This window comes from Mycteria americana, chromosome 7 (genome assembly GCF_035582795.1).
Source record: "Mycteria americana isolate JAX WOST 10 ecotype Jacksonville Zoo and Gardens chromosome 7, USCA_MyAme_1.0, whole genome shotgun sequence".
Taxonomy (NCBI): Eukaryota; Metazoa; Chordata; class Aves; order Ciconiiformes; family Ciconiidae; genus Mycteria; species Mycteria americana.
The window spans coordinates 21,227,240-21,239,197 of record NC_134371.1 but is presented as its reverse complement, the minus strand read 5'-3'; the positions used below and the strand labels follow the sequence as shown (position 1 = coordinate 21,239,197).

The 11,958-nt window shown below is 42.2% G+C and overlaps 1 protein-coding gene across 2 annotated transcripts; it reads left to right on the top strand.

The window, feature by feature from the left end:
* The first annotated feature begins 3,269 nt into the window (after positions 1–3,269).
* KCNE4 (potassium voltage-gated channel subfamily E regulatory subunit 4) lies at positions 3,270–8,655 on the top strand. 2 transcript variants are annotated; one of them, XM_075507351.1, is made up of 3 exons: positions 3,270–3,518; positions 5,447–5,664; positions 6,092–8,655. In XM_075507351.1, exon 3 carries the CDS (start codon positions 6,118–6,120, stop codon positions 6,607–6,609), a length of 492 nt encoding a protein of 163 aa, XP_075363466.1. In that variant the 5' UTR covers positions 3,270–3,518; positions 5,447–5,664; positions 6,092–6,117; the 3' UTR covers positions 6,610–8,655. The 2 variants fall into 2 exon arrangements, with proteins under 2 accessions (XP_075363466.1, XP_075363467.1); XM_075507352.1 differs by lacking the exon at positions 3,270–3,518 and having other exon boundaries at positions 5,316–5,664.
* Positions 8,656–11,958: the final 3,303 nt, after the last annotated feature.

The window sequence follows — 11,958 nt, the reverse complement described above, 5'->3', positions numbered from 1 at the left end:
TGATTGCATACAATGCAACTGAATCTAGCATTTGACACTGAGAGCAAAGAGAGCTTTTAATTTATTTCGTTTTTTAAAGGTAGTGCATACTACAGGTAATTCTGTTTGGAAAAAAAAAAAGGAAAAAGAAAAGAAAAAGCGTTTTCAAATCAAACATACCTACATCCTCTGTGCCACATCAAAAGAAAAAGGTAAGGCAATATGAAGTGTAAGTTTCATTTTATTGTATAGAAATATATATTGATAAAATAACTTTGTAACATGTCTCAGCTACAGGAAAGAGAAATGAGGATGTGATGACTTTGGACTCAGATTCTCATATCAGCCACTGAAAAATCTTTATTTTTTAAATGTAATTTCTTGTTATTGCTATCATGAGAGTTACCTGTTTCCAATCTATTTGTTTCCAGTCACTCATAGCTTTCTGAAATTCAGTTTAGGAGTTGAAAAGAAATGCCTATCCCAAAACTCCAAGACTCCCACAACACATGCTTTACAGTAAATGCTAAATTTAGGGTAAACTGTTATTACAGATATCACTGAGATTTTCTGTGGCTTGTCATCTCTGAGGAGCAGAAACCCATTTGCCTTACAGATCTCTACTGTGTGCTTGGAGGGCAATTGCAATACTCTGGACATGAATTCTGGGAAATCTCTTGCCACTGCTAGAGCTGAGAGCAGTAGGGCACCTTGGCTATGAGGTGCTTCTGAACCCCGTATTTGCTACTATTGATAAAGATAGAGTGGTTTTGCTGCTCTAGGTGCAGGGAACATCTGAGAAACTTGAAGTTTCATGATATGGGGATCTGCTACGAAGGTTAAATAAAATTTGAATTAAAGCAAACTAAATGCTGAAGTTGGAAAGAAGGCTGATGCATGCATCTTCTAGACTTATATTTGCATGCTTTCACTACTGAAGATTGTACAGCAGAGCTGAGCATTTTACTAAGTTTTTCACAGTTAATAACTAGGCAGAATGTTACTTCCTTTTGGTATCCAGATGGTAACATGGTATATATTGTGGATGACGCTGAGAAAATTGCCACCTTCCTCTAGAAATTTATTGTGTGACGCGCATAAAAAAAGTCCTCGATTTCTGCAGTATCAAAAATAAGGAAGAGTGATGGAAAATTACACCAAACCTAGAGCTGTGTGAGAATTGTTCAGATGCCAGCCCAGGCATGTGGTAATGCTGTTGCGCTTACGAACACAACGGTTATTACATTTTCAGGTAGTCATCTGCAGGTGCATTACTATGCTGTACCCTCACAGCATGTGTAACTTGTAGGTCTTATTAGATTCATTTTACAAGCAAGTGAACTGAGGCATAGAAGTGTTAAGAGCGTATAGTAAAGCTCATAAATTTCATACTGTGAGTAGCCTTGTTAGCAAGGAGGCACGTGGCTTGTGTCGGACTGCTACTCATTCCCTACTCTGGGAATGAGTGCATGACTTGCTTGCTGCTTTTGACCTAGCTCTTGTATTCCAACACACTCACAAGCTTCACTGAAAACTGACTCTGAGTTGCACAGAACTTGAAAGGAGCAGGTGCCATTCCTGATCTGACATTCACTTTAGGTGAGGCACTGACATTAGCTTTAAGAGACTTTGACTTCAAGGAGGTTTGGATCAGGTCCTCTGTGAGGCTTGTGTTTTGCAGTGGGACCAAAAGACAGTACGTACATCCCAGCATGGTAGGTCTTTAAATGCAAGACCAAATCAAGGGCACAGACGTCCCTTTTCATTGTGTCTTCCTTTATGGTGTCAAACCCAGCTTTTGATCTCTAATTTTACTTTAACTGAAATCATACATGTGAGTGAAAAATATTGATCACCTTTGCTATCCTTTCCCAGCTGCAGTGTCTGGAAGATCTAAGTCATCACTAAGTCAGTATTTGCATGGCAAAACTCTCCCCCTTTTTCTCCCTAGTGGTAAATTCCCAATCATTACTTCCATTAAAGGTCCACGTGCAGGAAGAAAAAACCCCAACCCCTCCGTCCTTCCCATTTCTCTTTTCTTTCACTTTTTTTTCAGGTTTTCAGATGATTACTTCCAAAAATGCACATGCTCAGATACTCTTTAAAGTCGTACTGTTAGCGTGCACTTATCAAACAGGCTCAGCTTCCCCTAGGAGCTAGCCCTTTAACAGTTGTGTCTTGTATCTTTAGTCTTACTAACTCACTAAGTGGAAAAAGAAAGATAAATGCAGCATCAGACCATGGATTATGCCCGTAATGAAGGGTTAGGCATATATTTTCCATAGCGGCCTGCAGAGAGTCTCTAAGGATGTTTCATGTTGTCTTCATAATGGATTCTGTCTTTGTTCAGTTTTCTGACTGTCCTCAAATTTTTATTTGGAAAAAGGGTTCAAATTATACTATCCCTTAAGCCATGTTGTGAAGAATTCCTGCCCCATGGGATGCCTCAAGCCTCAACTTTTGCATCCTCTGGTAACGGAGGTTGCTGCCACAAAAGGCTCGCTAAGAGACGGGGACCTTGAGAAAAAAAATCTGGCATCAGCAACTATGTTGTGGCCTTTTCATCGTTGGAGTGCCTGGCTGTTGCTCTGCTTTGTTAGTCTGAATGTTTTCCAAAGGGGGAATCTGGAAGGTGGGAGCAACAGCATGCTGATTATTCTTAGATGTAATAGCCTAGGTTGGGAGTGATGCAAATGTGAGGAGGAACACGTGAGAGGCAATTGCTGAAAGCGTAAGAGACCTCTAAGTGAAATTTCAGGGGAAATTTTGTGAAGTTTGGGGAAAAAAAACTGATCTGGAAGGAAGAAAGAAACCTCAAACGAGAAATAGCTAGTAACCTTAACTCCAAAAAATAAATGACTTCAAATTAAGCAAGTATTTTTGCCATGGTCAATGGTTTTACATTATGCAATGCGTAATATAATTTGCAACAAGAGTAATTTTGAAACACAAAATAAGGCTCACATTTTCAATTTTCTAGGTCTTGTTTTTAGACAAAAATACAGTTTCTACAGGGTACAGCTTGAGAAAGCTGACTTACGGCACCAGGACGCAAGTGGCATATGCTTTTCAGGTGGTTATTCCCCAGTGTCTTCCTATCCCTCCTCTTCATGTCTATAGAAGGCTCAGGGATTCCTTCCAGGCCTTTTTAAAATAAAACTGTTTTTCAGAATCATGGGCTAACAGATGGAGAAGAGTTGTTGTCATCAGCTAGCCAAAGTAAATACAGTTGCAAAGAGTTTTCAGCAAGAACTATGCATAATATGCAATTCAGTCATCTTTCAGTTGGACTTCGGGGGATTGCATAAATCTATGGATGTACCTGACCAGTCTTCCTGTCCTCTTGTTGAGTGTGGCAGTTCATTGTGGTAACTTGGTACAGAGCTTCACCTACATGAAAAATACGAGCAAGTAAGAGACCCTGTTCGCACCTGCGGGCGCCTGCAGAAGAGCCAGTCTGCCTCTGCTCTGCTGGCTCACTGGTGGGAGCTGCGGGCTGTCGGTGCCTCTGGACGCCTGAAAGTGCTCTCTGTGTCGAGGTGGGTGATGACCTGTATGTAGCACTGACAACAGGAGGTAGCAGGACAGGCTTTAGATCTTCTTGTTCCCAGGATCAAGCAGCTTCAGAGCTGGTTTCCCAGGGTGTCATGGGCGCAGAGAAAGGATTTCTCCTTGTACTGAACCAATTCCATTGACGCAACAATGCTGGGCATTTCCTCACCATTCTGTGAAAGTCCTGCATAAAAGGGTATTGGTAAAACCTGACGTATTGTGTTTAATTTTTCAAATTCCAAATTTCTGGAGCTGAATGGGGGAGCAAATATTGCGTGGAGCTGAGAAAGATGTGAAATAAAATTCCCCAGAGTTAGCTAGAAAATCCAGAGACTTGCTCTGGGTTATGGTTTAGCCTACCAGTTAATATGCTCTTGCTGCCTGCTCAGTAATTTGTCGGGAACAGGGAAGAAGAATCCAGACTTGGCAAGCTGGTGCTGCAGACAGATTTTGTCAGATGAAATCCCAGTAGACGTTAGTCCAACATCAACAGCTCCTGAGCTATCACATGGGAATGCGCAAGGAGATAAAATGAACATCCTAAAGGGTGGATCCTCTATTTTAAGGGGCAGAGAAGGGAATCTGGCTAATGTAATTTTTTTTTTTCTTTTCTTTGTGGAGTCGTTCAGAGAAATGATGGAAAATGCTGGTTCCAAACACAGGTACAATTCTGTCTTTTCTTGAATTCTTCACATCATTTAAAGTTGCTTAACTCCTCTCTCTTGCTTTTTCCTACATGTGAAGAGAGGTTAATCCTATCTGCCTTTACCTCAGAGGGATTGTGAGGGCAGAGTTTGGAAAAGAATTAGCCATCTATGCAAAGAATCCACAAGTGACTGCAGGGAAAAAATCCGCAGACCTACCGGTGGGAAACTCCAGCACCAGTCAACTACTTTCTGGAAGTGGAGTGTCCTGTTACATAAACATCCTTGAAGCTTTGCAGAAGGGGTGACATTCACATCACATATGTGGGGCCTGACTAATTGGGCTTTGTGTGTGAAGAATGGGGATGGAGAGGATAAGGAAGTGAAATCCCCAAGGTGCAAGCTGGGCCTCCTTCTTCCCATGGCCTGTACTGTTGCTTACGTGTTGTAAAGGGGTCTCAGAGCCTCCTGTACCACTGAGCTGATGACTGGGAACTCTGCGGGCCCCGCAACCCAGCCTGCAATCCTAACTCTGCCTTCCCCAGAGGTCTGGGAGGTGTCCTGCTCAGCCAGGCAGCCAGCTGCAGTAGCCTCCAGCAGTCACTCCGAGAGCATCCCTCTGCCCAGAAGCTGTTAACGTCCCTTCATACGAAAATCTGCACTAACTCGGTGGTCCTGGTCTGTGTACAAACAGCATGCAGACCATGTTACTCTTGGCTGCTTCTACAAACTGGCAGAAGGGGGCTGCTGGCCTCAGGAGCTCCAAGTTACCCCCTGGAGGAGTCTGTACCTTTCCACTGATTATGTGGGGAACCAGAATCCCATAGATGCTGTTTTGATGTCCGAAGTTAGGTGGCACCAGCACCCCTCCATCCAAAGCTCACTTGAGACCCAGGGCCCGGTTCTCCACAGCCCCACACCTTGCGGCAAAGTGGAGCTGCAGCGTGAGTTGAAAGTCAGCACTTTGGTTTTGCACACACTTTGTAAAGCTTTGTCACTACTCTTAGGCAAAGAAAATCCCCCATCTCTTCAGGGAAAACTATGTATAGCAGGCATGTAAATAACTTGATAGCTTGATATAAAATTCACATGTATATTTTTCTATATTTTATGACAGACACAGAATAATGGTTTGCAGCTCTCAGGGTAACAGGTCAGATTTAGCAATTGGGGTGGCTGTGAAAGAAAAAGATTCACAAGCTGAAAGAGCCACTGCTGAACTGGTTAGGAAAGAGTAAAATCTGAATTCCCATCTCTTTTTCTTTTCACAGCTGTTAAGAGTTCAGTGGGTTGAACTGCAATCCTTCAAGTTCATCTGTTGACTCCAACACAAAACTATTATAAACTGTGCCTCTAAAGCACGTGATGAAACATTTCTTGAGAGCTATTTATTCCAACTGCAGCAGAGGAAAGTTTTCAGAACACCCGGCATTTGGTAGAGGAAAGGTCTCTTGAGCTTTGCAAAAGGAGGAATTATTTGCATACCGACGTAAGTTGCTTTTTGATTTTTTTTTTCCTGCACCATTGAATAAAATAATACTTTTAGCTTTTCTCCCCCCTATGGAAACATGGTAAAGTAGCACAAAACTCTGTTTAAGTGCCTTGCAGAGTATTTCTATATAGTTTTCTTTCTTTAATCATGTGGATTGGGCGTTTTATAATTCAGCATAGAACTCAACATGATTTAATATTATGTATTTTCTTTCCTCTAATGTTTTCTGTATCTGAATAACAGTTCATTCAATTACAATATTAATGCAGAAGTACGATACACTGCAAGCTTCAATCAAGTGTGTCCTGCACGCTTACAAATTACAAGTAGGAAGGAATAGTTTGGGGGTATCTTTTTTCAGATATTTCTTTTACATCTTTGATCTGAAGTTTGATCTTACGTATCCACACACATTCTCCTCCAGGCTTTAGCTGTGGTAAAACACTTTCCATGCTGAAAATGGACCATGCAAACATGACCCAAGCCATGCTTGATGCTGAATCCCACAACACAGAGAAGAACAACAGCAACGAGTATTTTTACATTCTGATCGTCATGTCTTTCTACGGGATCTTCCTGATAGGGATAATGCTGGGCTACATGAAATCCAAAAGAAAAGAGAAGAAGTCCAATTTGCTTCTGCTCTACAAAGATGAGGAAAGAGAATGGGGGGAAGCTGTGAAGCCTCTACCAACCATATCGGGGCTGAAATCTGTCCAGATCCCCATGATGCTGAACATGCTGCAGGAGAGCATGGTGCCATCCCTGTCCTGCGCCATCTGCTCGATGGAAGGCAGCAGTGTCAGCTCGGAATCCTCCTCCCCAGACGTGCACTTCACCATCCAGGAGGAAGTGCTGGATGCTGAACTGGGGGAAGTGTCAGAAACACTCCTCAATGAGAGCAGCGAGGGATCTGCGGAAAACATCCACAAGAACTCCTAGCACTTGCAGGGCTCCCTTGATCAGCTGCCAAAGTGTGAGTGGAGCTCCCACTAAGAACTTGTGGTTCTACTTTCCTGCTCTCCAGTGAACTCTCAACAGGTATCTGTGCCCCCCGGCCTGAGGTGTTCCTGAGAGCTGGCAGGACAAGGAAGCAGTGGTACCCAACACCAAAGTGTAACTTGCACATAATTGGGATGTTTAATTTTAATTATTCCATTATAATTTCTTACCATAAGAGCTAAGAACAAGGAGAATATATATATATTTTCTAACGAGGTAACTATTACTGGCATGTCTCTGCATATTTCAGAATTCTGCAAATATCTGGGAAATGTTTAGGGAAGTTACCCTAATGCAAGTGCCTGGTTGTTAAAAATGATGGGTAATGCTCATTCATGCTAAACTGTGATAGACTAGAAATACTTTTACTGTGGTTTTCTTATAACAAACCACAACCAACAGCAGATTTGCTCAATGAGGCCTCCAAAGCTGAAAATTTGTTTATGCTATAGCTGAAGGGAGATTGTAGCATGGCTGGAGACTGATTTTAAGCACAGAGAGAATGAAAGAAAAAAAAAAAAAGAGGCACTGAATTTCTAGGAGGTTTGCAAAGCCCAGTTTCAGATCCATGCCACTGTATCTATCTTCGCTTAAGTTGTACCTGTACTGGCTGGGTCAGGTTCACTAACTTCTGCTGCAATCCAGCCTTTGACTGAGTTACTAGCAGGAAAAGTGGGTTTGGTTTTTGCTTTTGTATTTTTTAAAGATGTACATTTGATCACTAAAGGCAGAGATCTATAAGTTAAAAAAAGACATTAAAAGATCTTTGTTACAAGGTGTAAGACATAGAAAAGGCTTGAACAAATGCTGCTCTGTTACGCCCCCTTGAAAAATAGGTGGAATTCAGGATAGAATTTAACCTAGCAAGGGTGAAATCCTGGCCCCACTGAAGTCACCAGCTGAGTCCTCCTGACTTCAGGGGACATGCACAAGATTTTGTGCTTCTCTGTTGCAGTTAAATTCTCCATTTGAGGTCAGTAAAACTGTACCCATTTACATTATTAACGAATCTGGCCTTTCTGCTCTATTTAAGCCAGTGTAGATAAACATTGCATTACATCCTTCTTTTTTTTTATATCGGCTCGCATGTGACACATGCATTTCTATAAAGTCATTAGTAACTAGTTTTTAAAACCACCACAAACTTCCCCCCCTAATTTAATGGTACTGTGATGTTTTTCAAATGCTCATGAAATTAGTTACTAAATTATTGCACTGTTAAAAGAAGTAATGTTAATATTGTAGCAAAGTATGATTATTTCAATCATACCTTATATTTTATAATAATTTATTACAATGTTTGGATTAGTTCTGAACCATGAGGGCTGAAAAGCCTGAATCTAAAGCATTGCACAGCAAAATGTTTGCAAAATGTCTCCACATATTTCCTGCGCTAAAATAGCTCTGTGATTTATCCACTGGCATTAGAGCTTGAGAGGCAGCTCGAAAAATATGAACGCTGAACAGCAGAAATGAACTGAGGCAAGAGTCTGCTGTACTTCTGCCGTTTAGAAGGGAGAACTCTGGTTTTGGCTTGGAGGGTTAATACGGTGTGATGTAGCCTGCAGAGGTATCACTATCTCTCCAAACACAGCAGAACAAAGGCTCCATTGTGCTCAGAAAGAGACTGATTCAGTTCAGACTGAAGGCAGTGGGAGTTTTTCCATCGACTTCAGTGAACTTTGGATCAGACCATATAAAGCTTTTTGGTAGATTTACTCCAAAAGGGGCTGTTTTAAGTTTGAAAGAAGCCAAATTAAGTTTGGCACTTTGCCTGGAATCACTTGAATCCTGAAACTTTCCAAATGAGACTGACATGCGCGAGTTGTCACATTTTCCATTGCTTTCTCCTTCGTCCTTTACTTTGGGTATAAATGTATTTGTATCTGTAAAAACCTGATGTATATAATTCCTAACATTGAGTTGTATATAATTGTCTCATGTATTTAAAGTTTATTGTTTCTACTGGCACTAATTTTTATTTAAATAAAGAAACACGTTTCCTGGAAAAGTTTCCATGTCTGTTCACTACGTCAAATAGATTTCCAGTAATGGGACTGCGCAAAATTTCTACAGGATCCTTTTCTTAGCCTCTTTTTGAAATGATTCCTTGTGTTTGACAGGACTGCAGCGTTGCAGGTGGACCGCAGGGCTGAGCCAGGCGCTCCGGATCTGCCTCGGGTCCGTACTGGCTCTTCGGGGCACTGGGCAACTTGCTCGCCCTCAGCTCCTGCCCATGTGCAGGCAGGGCTGCAGGGATACCCAGAGTCCTCCTGCAAAGAGCTGGGCGTGCTGGCGAGCCATTGAGGAGGCTGGAAAAACTGACCAGCTGCTATGAAAACTTTTTTGTCACTTATTCAGCCTCTTGAAAAGTCTGCATTTGGAGTTTGGGGTTTAAATTTGCATTGTAGCAAATTGGGTGGGATAGGTTACGGGTAAGTATCTGACACAGGTCTCTGTTCCCACTGGATTTCCAGTACTTGGGCATGGTACGTAGCTGGCTTTGTCACAAGCTTTGACCCTGGGTCTCATTGCTGCTCTGTCATTTCCAGCATTAGGGATAGGGGAGGTTTTGGGATTCTGGCTCCCAATGCAGAGTGGAAGTGTGTAGAGGCAACTTTGCAGTTCCATGTCTCCTTCAAGCTGTGGCAGCATGTGCAGGGTCACTGGCTGAGACCTACTTGCGTGGGGTAATTTGAGGTTGTTTCGAAAATCAGGTTGCTATAAAGTTATATCTGCTCGCTTTCCCACAAAACCTGTTCCCCTGTGCTCTGCTCTCTTCGCTCACTCCCTATTAAATAATTCTGGGGCCTGTTCACAAGCTTCTGTGGACCTAAAGCTACTCATCAGCAAGACTGCGTTTCCCTCCAGCAATGTAATCTCCTGGGACACCCACAGTGTCCTGGAATAGCGGGTCAGTAATGTTGAATCTTCCACATTTACCCGTGCTGCTGTCTCAGTGTTTCAGTGTTTCCATTGCCACAATAATGAATCAAGAGACTTCTGACAGCGCTGGTGATAAGAAGGAAAACCAGAACAAAATGTAAATTACAGATCTGCTTTATGGACCAAAAAGCTAGCTTATTCCAGCGGTTTCTTGTGTTAAATTGAGCTGCTATAAAGGGAAACACCATGTGATTTGGGGTCTATTTAGACTGAAGTGAGCTAGTAAGCACAAAAATGTGGCCACCTTCTTGCAGACTGTGATGGAGCTATCCTTGGCCTATGGGGTTCAAGAAAGCATGCGTGATAGTTTGGTATGTATTTGTTTTTGTCCAAATTAGTATTGGGGAAAAAAAAAAGAAGCAAAAATATATTTTAGCTATAAAAGTTAATTGGATGTGCAACTGAATGCATTGATGCCTTGAAGACAGCCCAGTGACCCCAGGTCTACCCAGTGACCCCAAGACTACCAGGTAGCTATTATTCCAAAATAAAAGAAGGATTGTTAATCTTGAAAAGCTACAGATGGAAGGAAGAAAATTGCCCCCATTAAGCTTGTTTCAAAATCCTTTTTACTCCTAAGGAGTGAAAGGTAATAATAATTTATTTTTTCCCCAAAATGACAGGCATTTCCAGTGTGCTTCAGTAACTGAGTTAAACCAGATCCAGAGTTCATAGATCTTGGCTTGAGAGCAATGATAATTGACTGTAATTTGACTGAATGGAGAGGATTTTATTTTTACAAATGCATTCTGTCTTAAAAGAACACAGCAATTAGGCTCCCATTTCTTGGCAGTACTATACCTCATATGTTTGCTGGAATAGTTAATGCATATCACCTTTGATAGAACAGGGAAAGATGGCCACGTGTGGCGTGTACACATGCTCTGGCTCCAGGACCTACTGTAAATATAAGTGCCAGCTCTCAAGTTTACCACACTGGGATCTGTGATAGTAGCTGCCTGATTTACAATCCTAAATCCTACCGGTGGATTGCATACAGACGCACCTGTGAGGTTACGCATTCAACAGACTGAACCTGCTGAATAACTGGAGTGGAAATGCAGAACCTGTCTCTTCCCCAGGCACAGGATCTCCCAGGACTGCTGTGCTCTGGACCAGGGAAAGAGTTAACCAAGGAGGGAAGGTTAGCAAATACGAGAGAGTCCACTTTCCCAGGGCTGGAGCACAGGTCACAGATCATGGTGAGTAAGGCCGGGAGCCTCACGTGTTACAACTCATTGGAAAACTTCTCTCCCCAGCTTGGCCCTCTCACAGTGGGTTCCCCTGGATCTGTCCCTTTCTCAGACATGCACCCACACCTACCCAAATAATCAAATCAATTCTCACAGGGTTGGAAAGGAAGGAAACTGATAAACTGTAACAGTCATTCCTGTTTCTAAGTCCTCAGTGCATGATGTTGGACAAGGATAGGTGTACTGCTCAAGGACAAGGAGCACACAGGTCCCCAACGAAGGCTGCAGTTTTATCACAGCCATCTCACAGAAGATTAAACCACCCGCCTTTAATTTTCATCTCAAAATTTCAAGACCCTGCAAAGACAGGAGTCCCCGCCACGTGGTAGATGAGCACTCTCAGAGATGCTCAAAGTGGGGTGCTGGACAGTATAGTTGGTTGCCCCAGATGCAATTGTGCCAAAGCTGGACCACGCTCTCCTGTGGCTGTCAACCTACCATGCTCGTGTTACAATCTTTTCTAGAATCTTGTTGTTCTAGTGGGAAGATTATTTCTCCCTGAGTTCACAGTTGCATTTTAGATTTAAAATACAAGGTTTGTATCTAAGAGGCATAGAAATTAATAAAATTATTTAGACTATTGATTTTTAAGCACTGATCATATTTGCCTCTGTATATTTGGTTGATTTGCTTTCCTATTCTTTCCATTTTCACACGCCTCTGCAGTTCCTACTGCATACAGCCAAAAATAGCTGCGAGATGAGCCGCCGCCTTAGTATATTGACACTTCTGTATCCATCTCAACTAGGGAAGAAAACAGAAAAATAACACAAAATCAATGAGCACCAGAGTTTTTCAAAGCTTGATTTTGTTTTAGTTTGGGTTTGGGTAGGGTTCCAGTTTATGTTAGACCAGGTTAGACTGAGCCTTTTGCCATCCAAATAAGTGACTAAAAGAAGGATAATAAAGGCTATTGCACAGTGCATTACAGGCTATGTTCCCATCTCTCTCCCTGGGTGATCTGTTTAATTGTCCTGTGCTTCACTTGATTATCAGATGATGCTACTTATATTCCTGTCTGTGAGAATACGATGTGTCCTTGATAGACATGAAATGCTTGTGATTCTCAGATGAAAGATACGGTATAAAT

What these genes read in the sequence shown, in the direction of transcription:
- KCNE4 (XM_075507351.1), top strand. Translation starts at nt 6,118, where the DNA reads ATGCTGAAAATGGACCATGCAAACATGACCCAAGCCATGCTTGATGCT.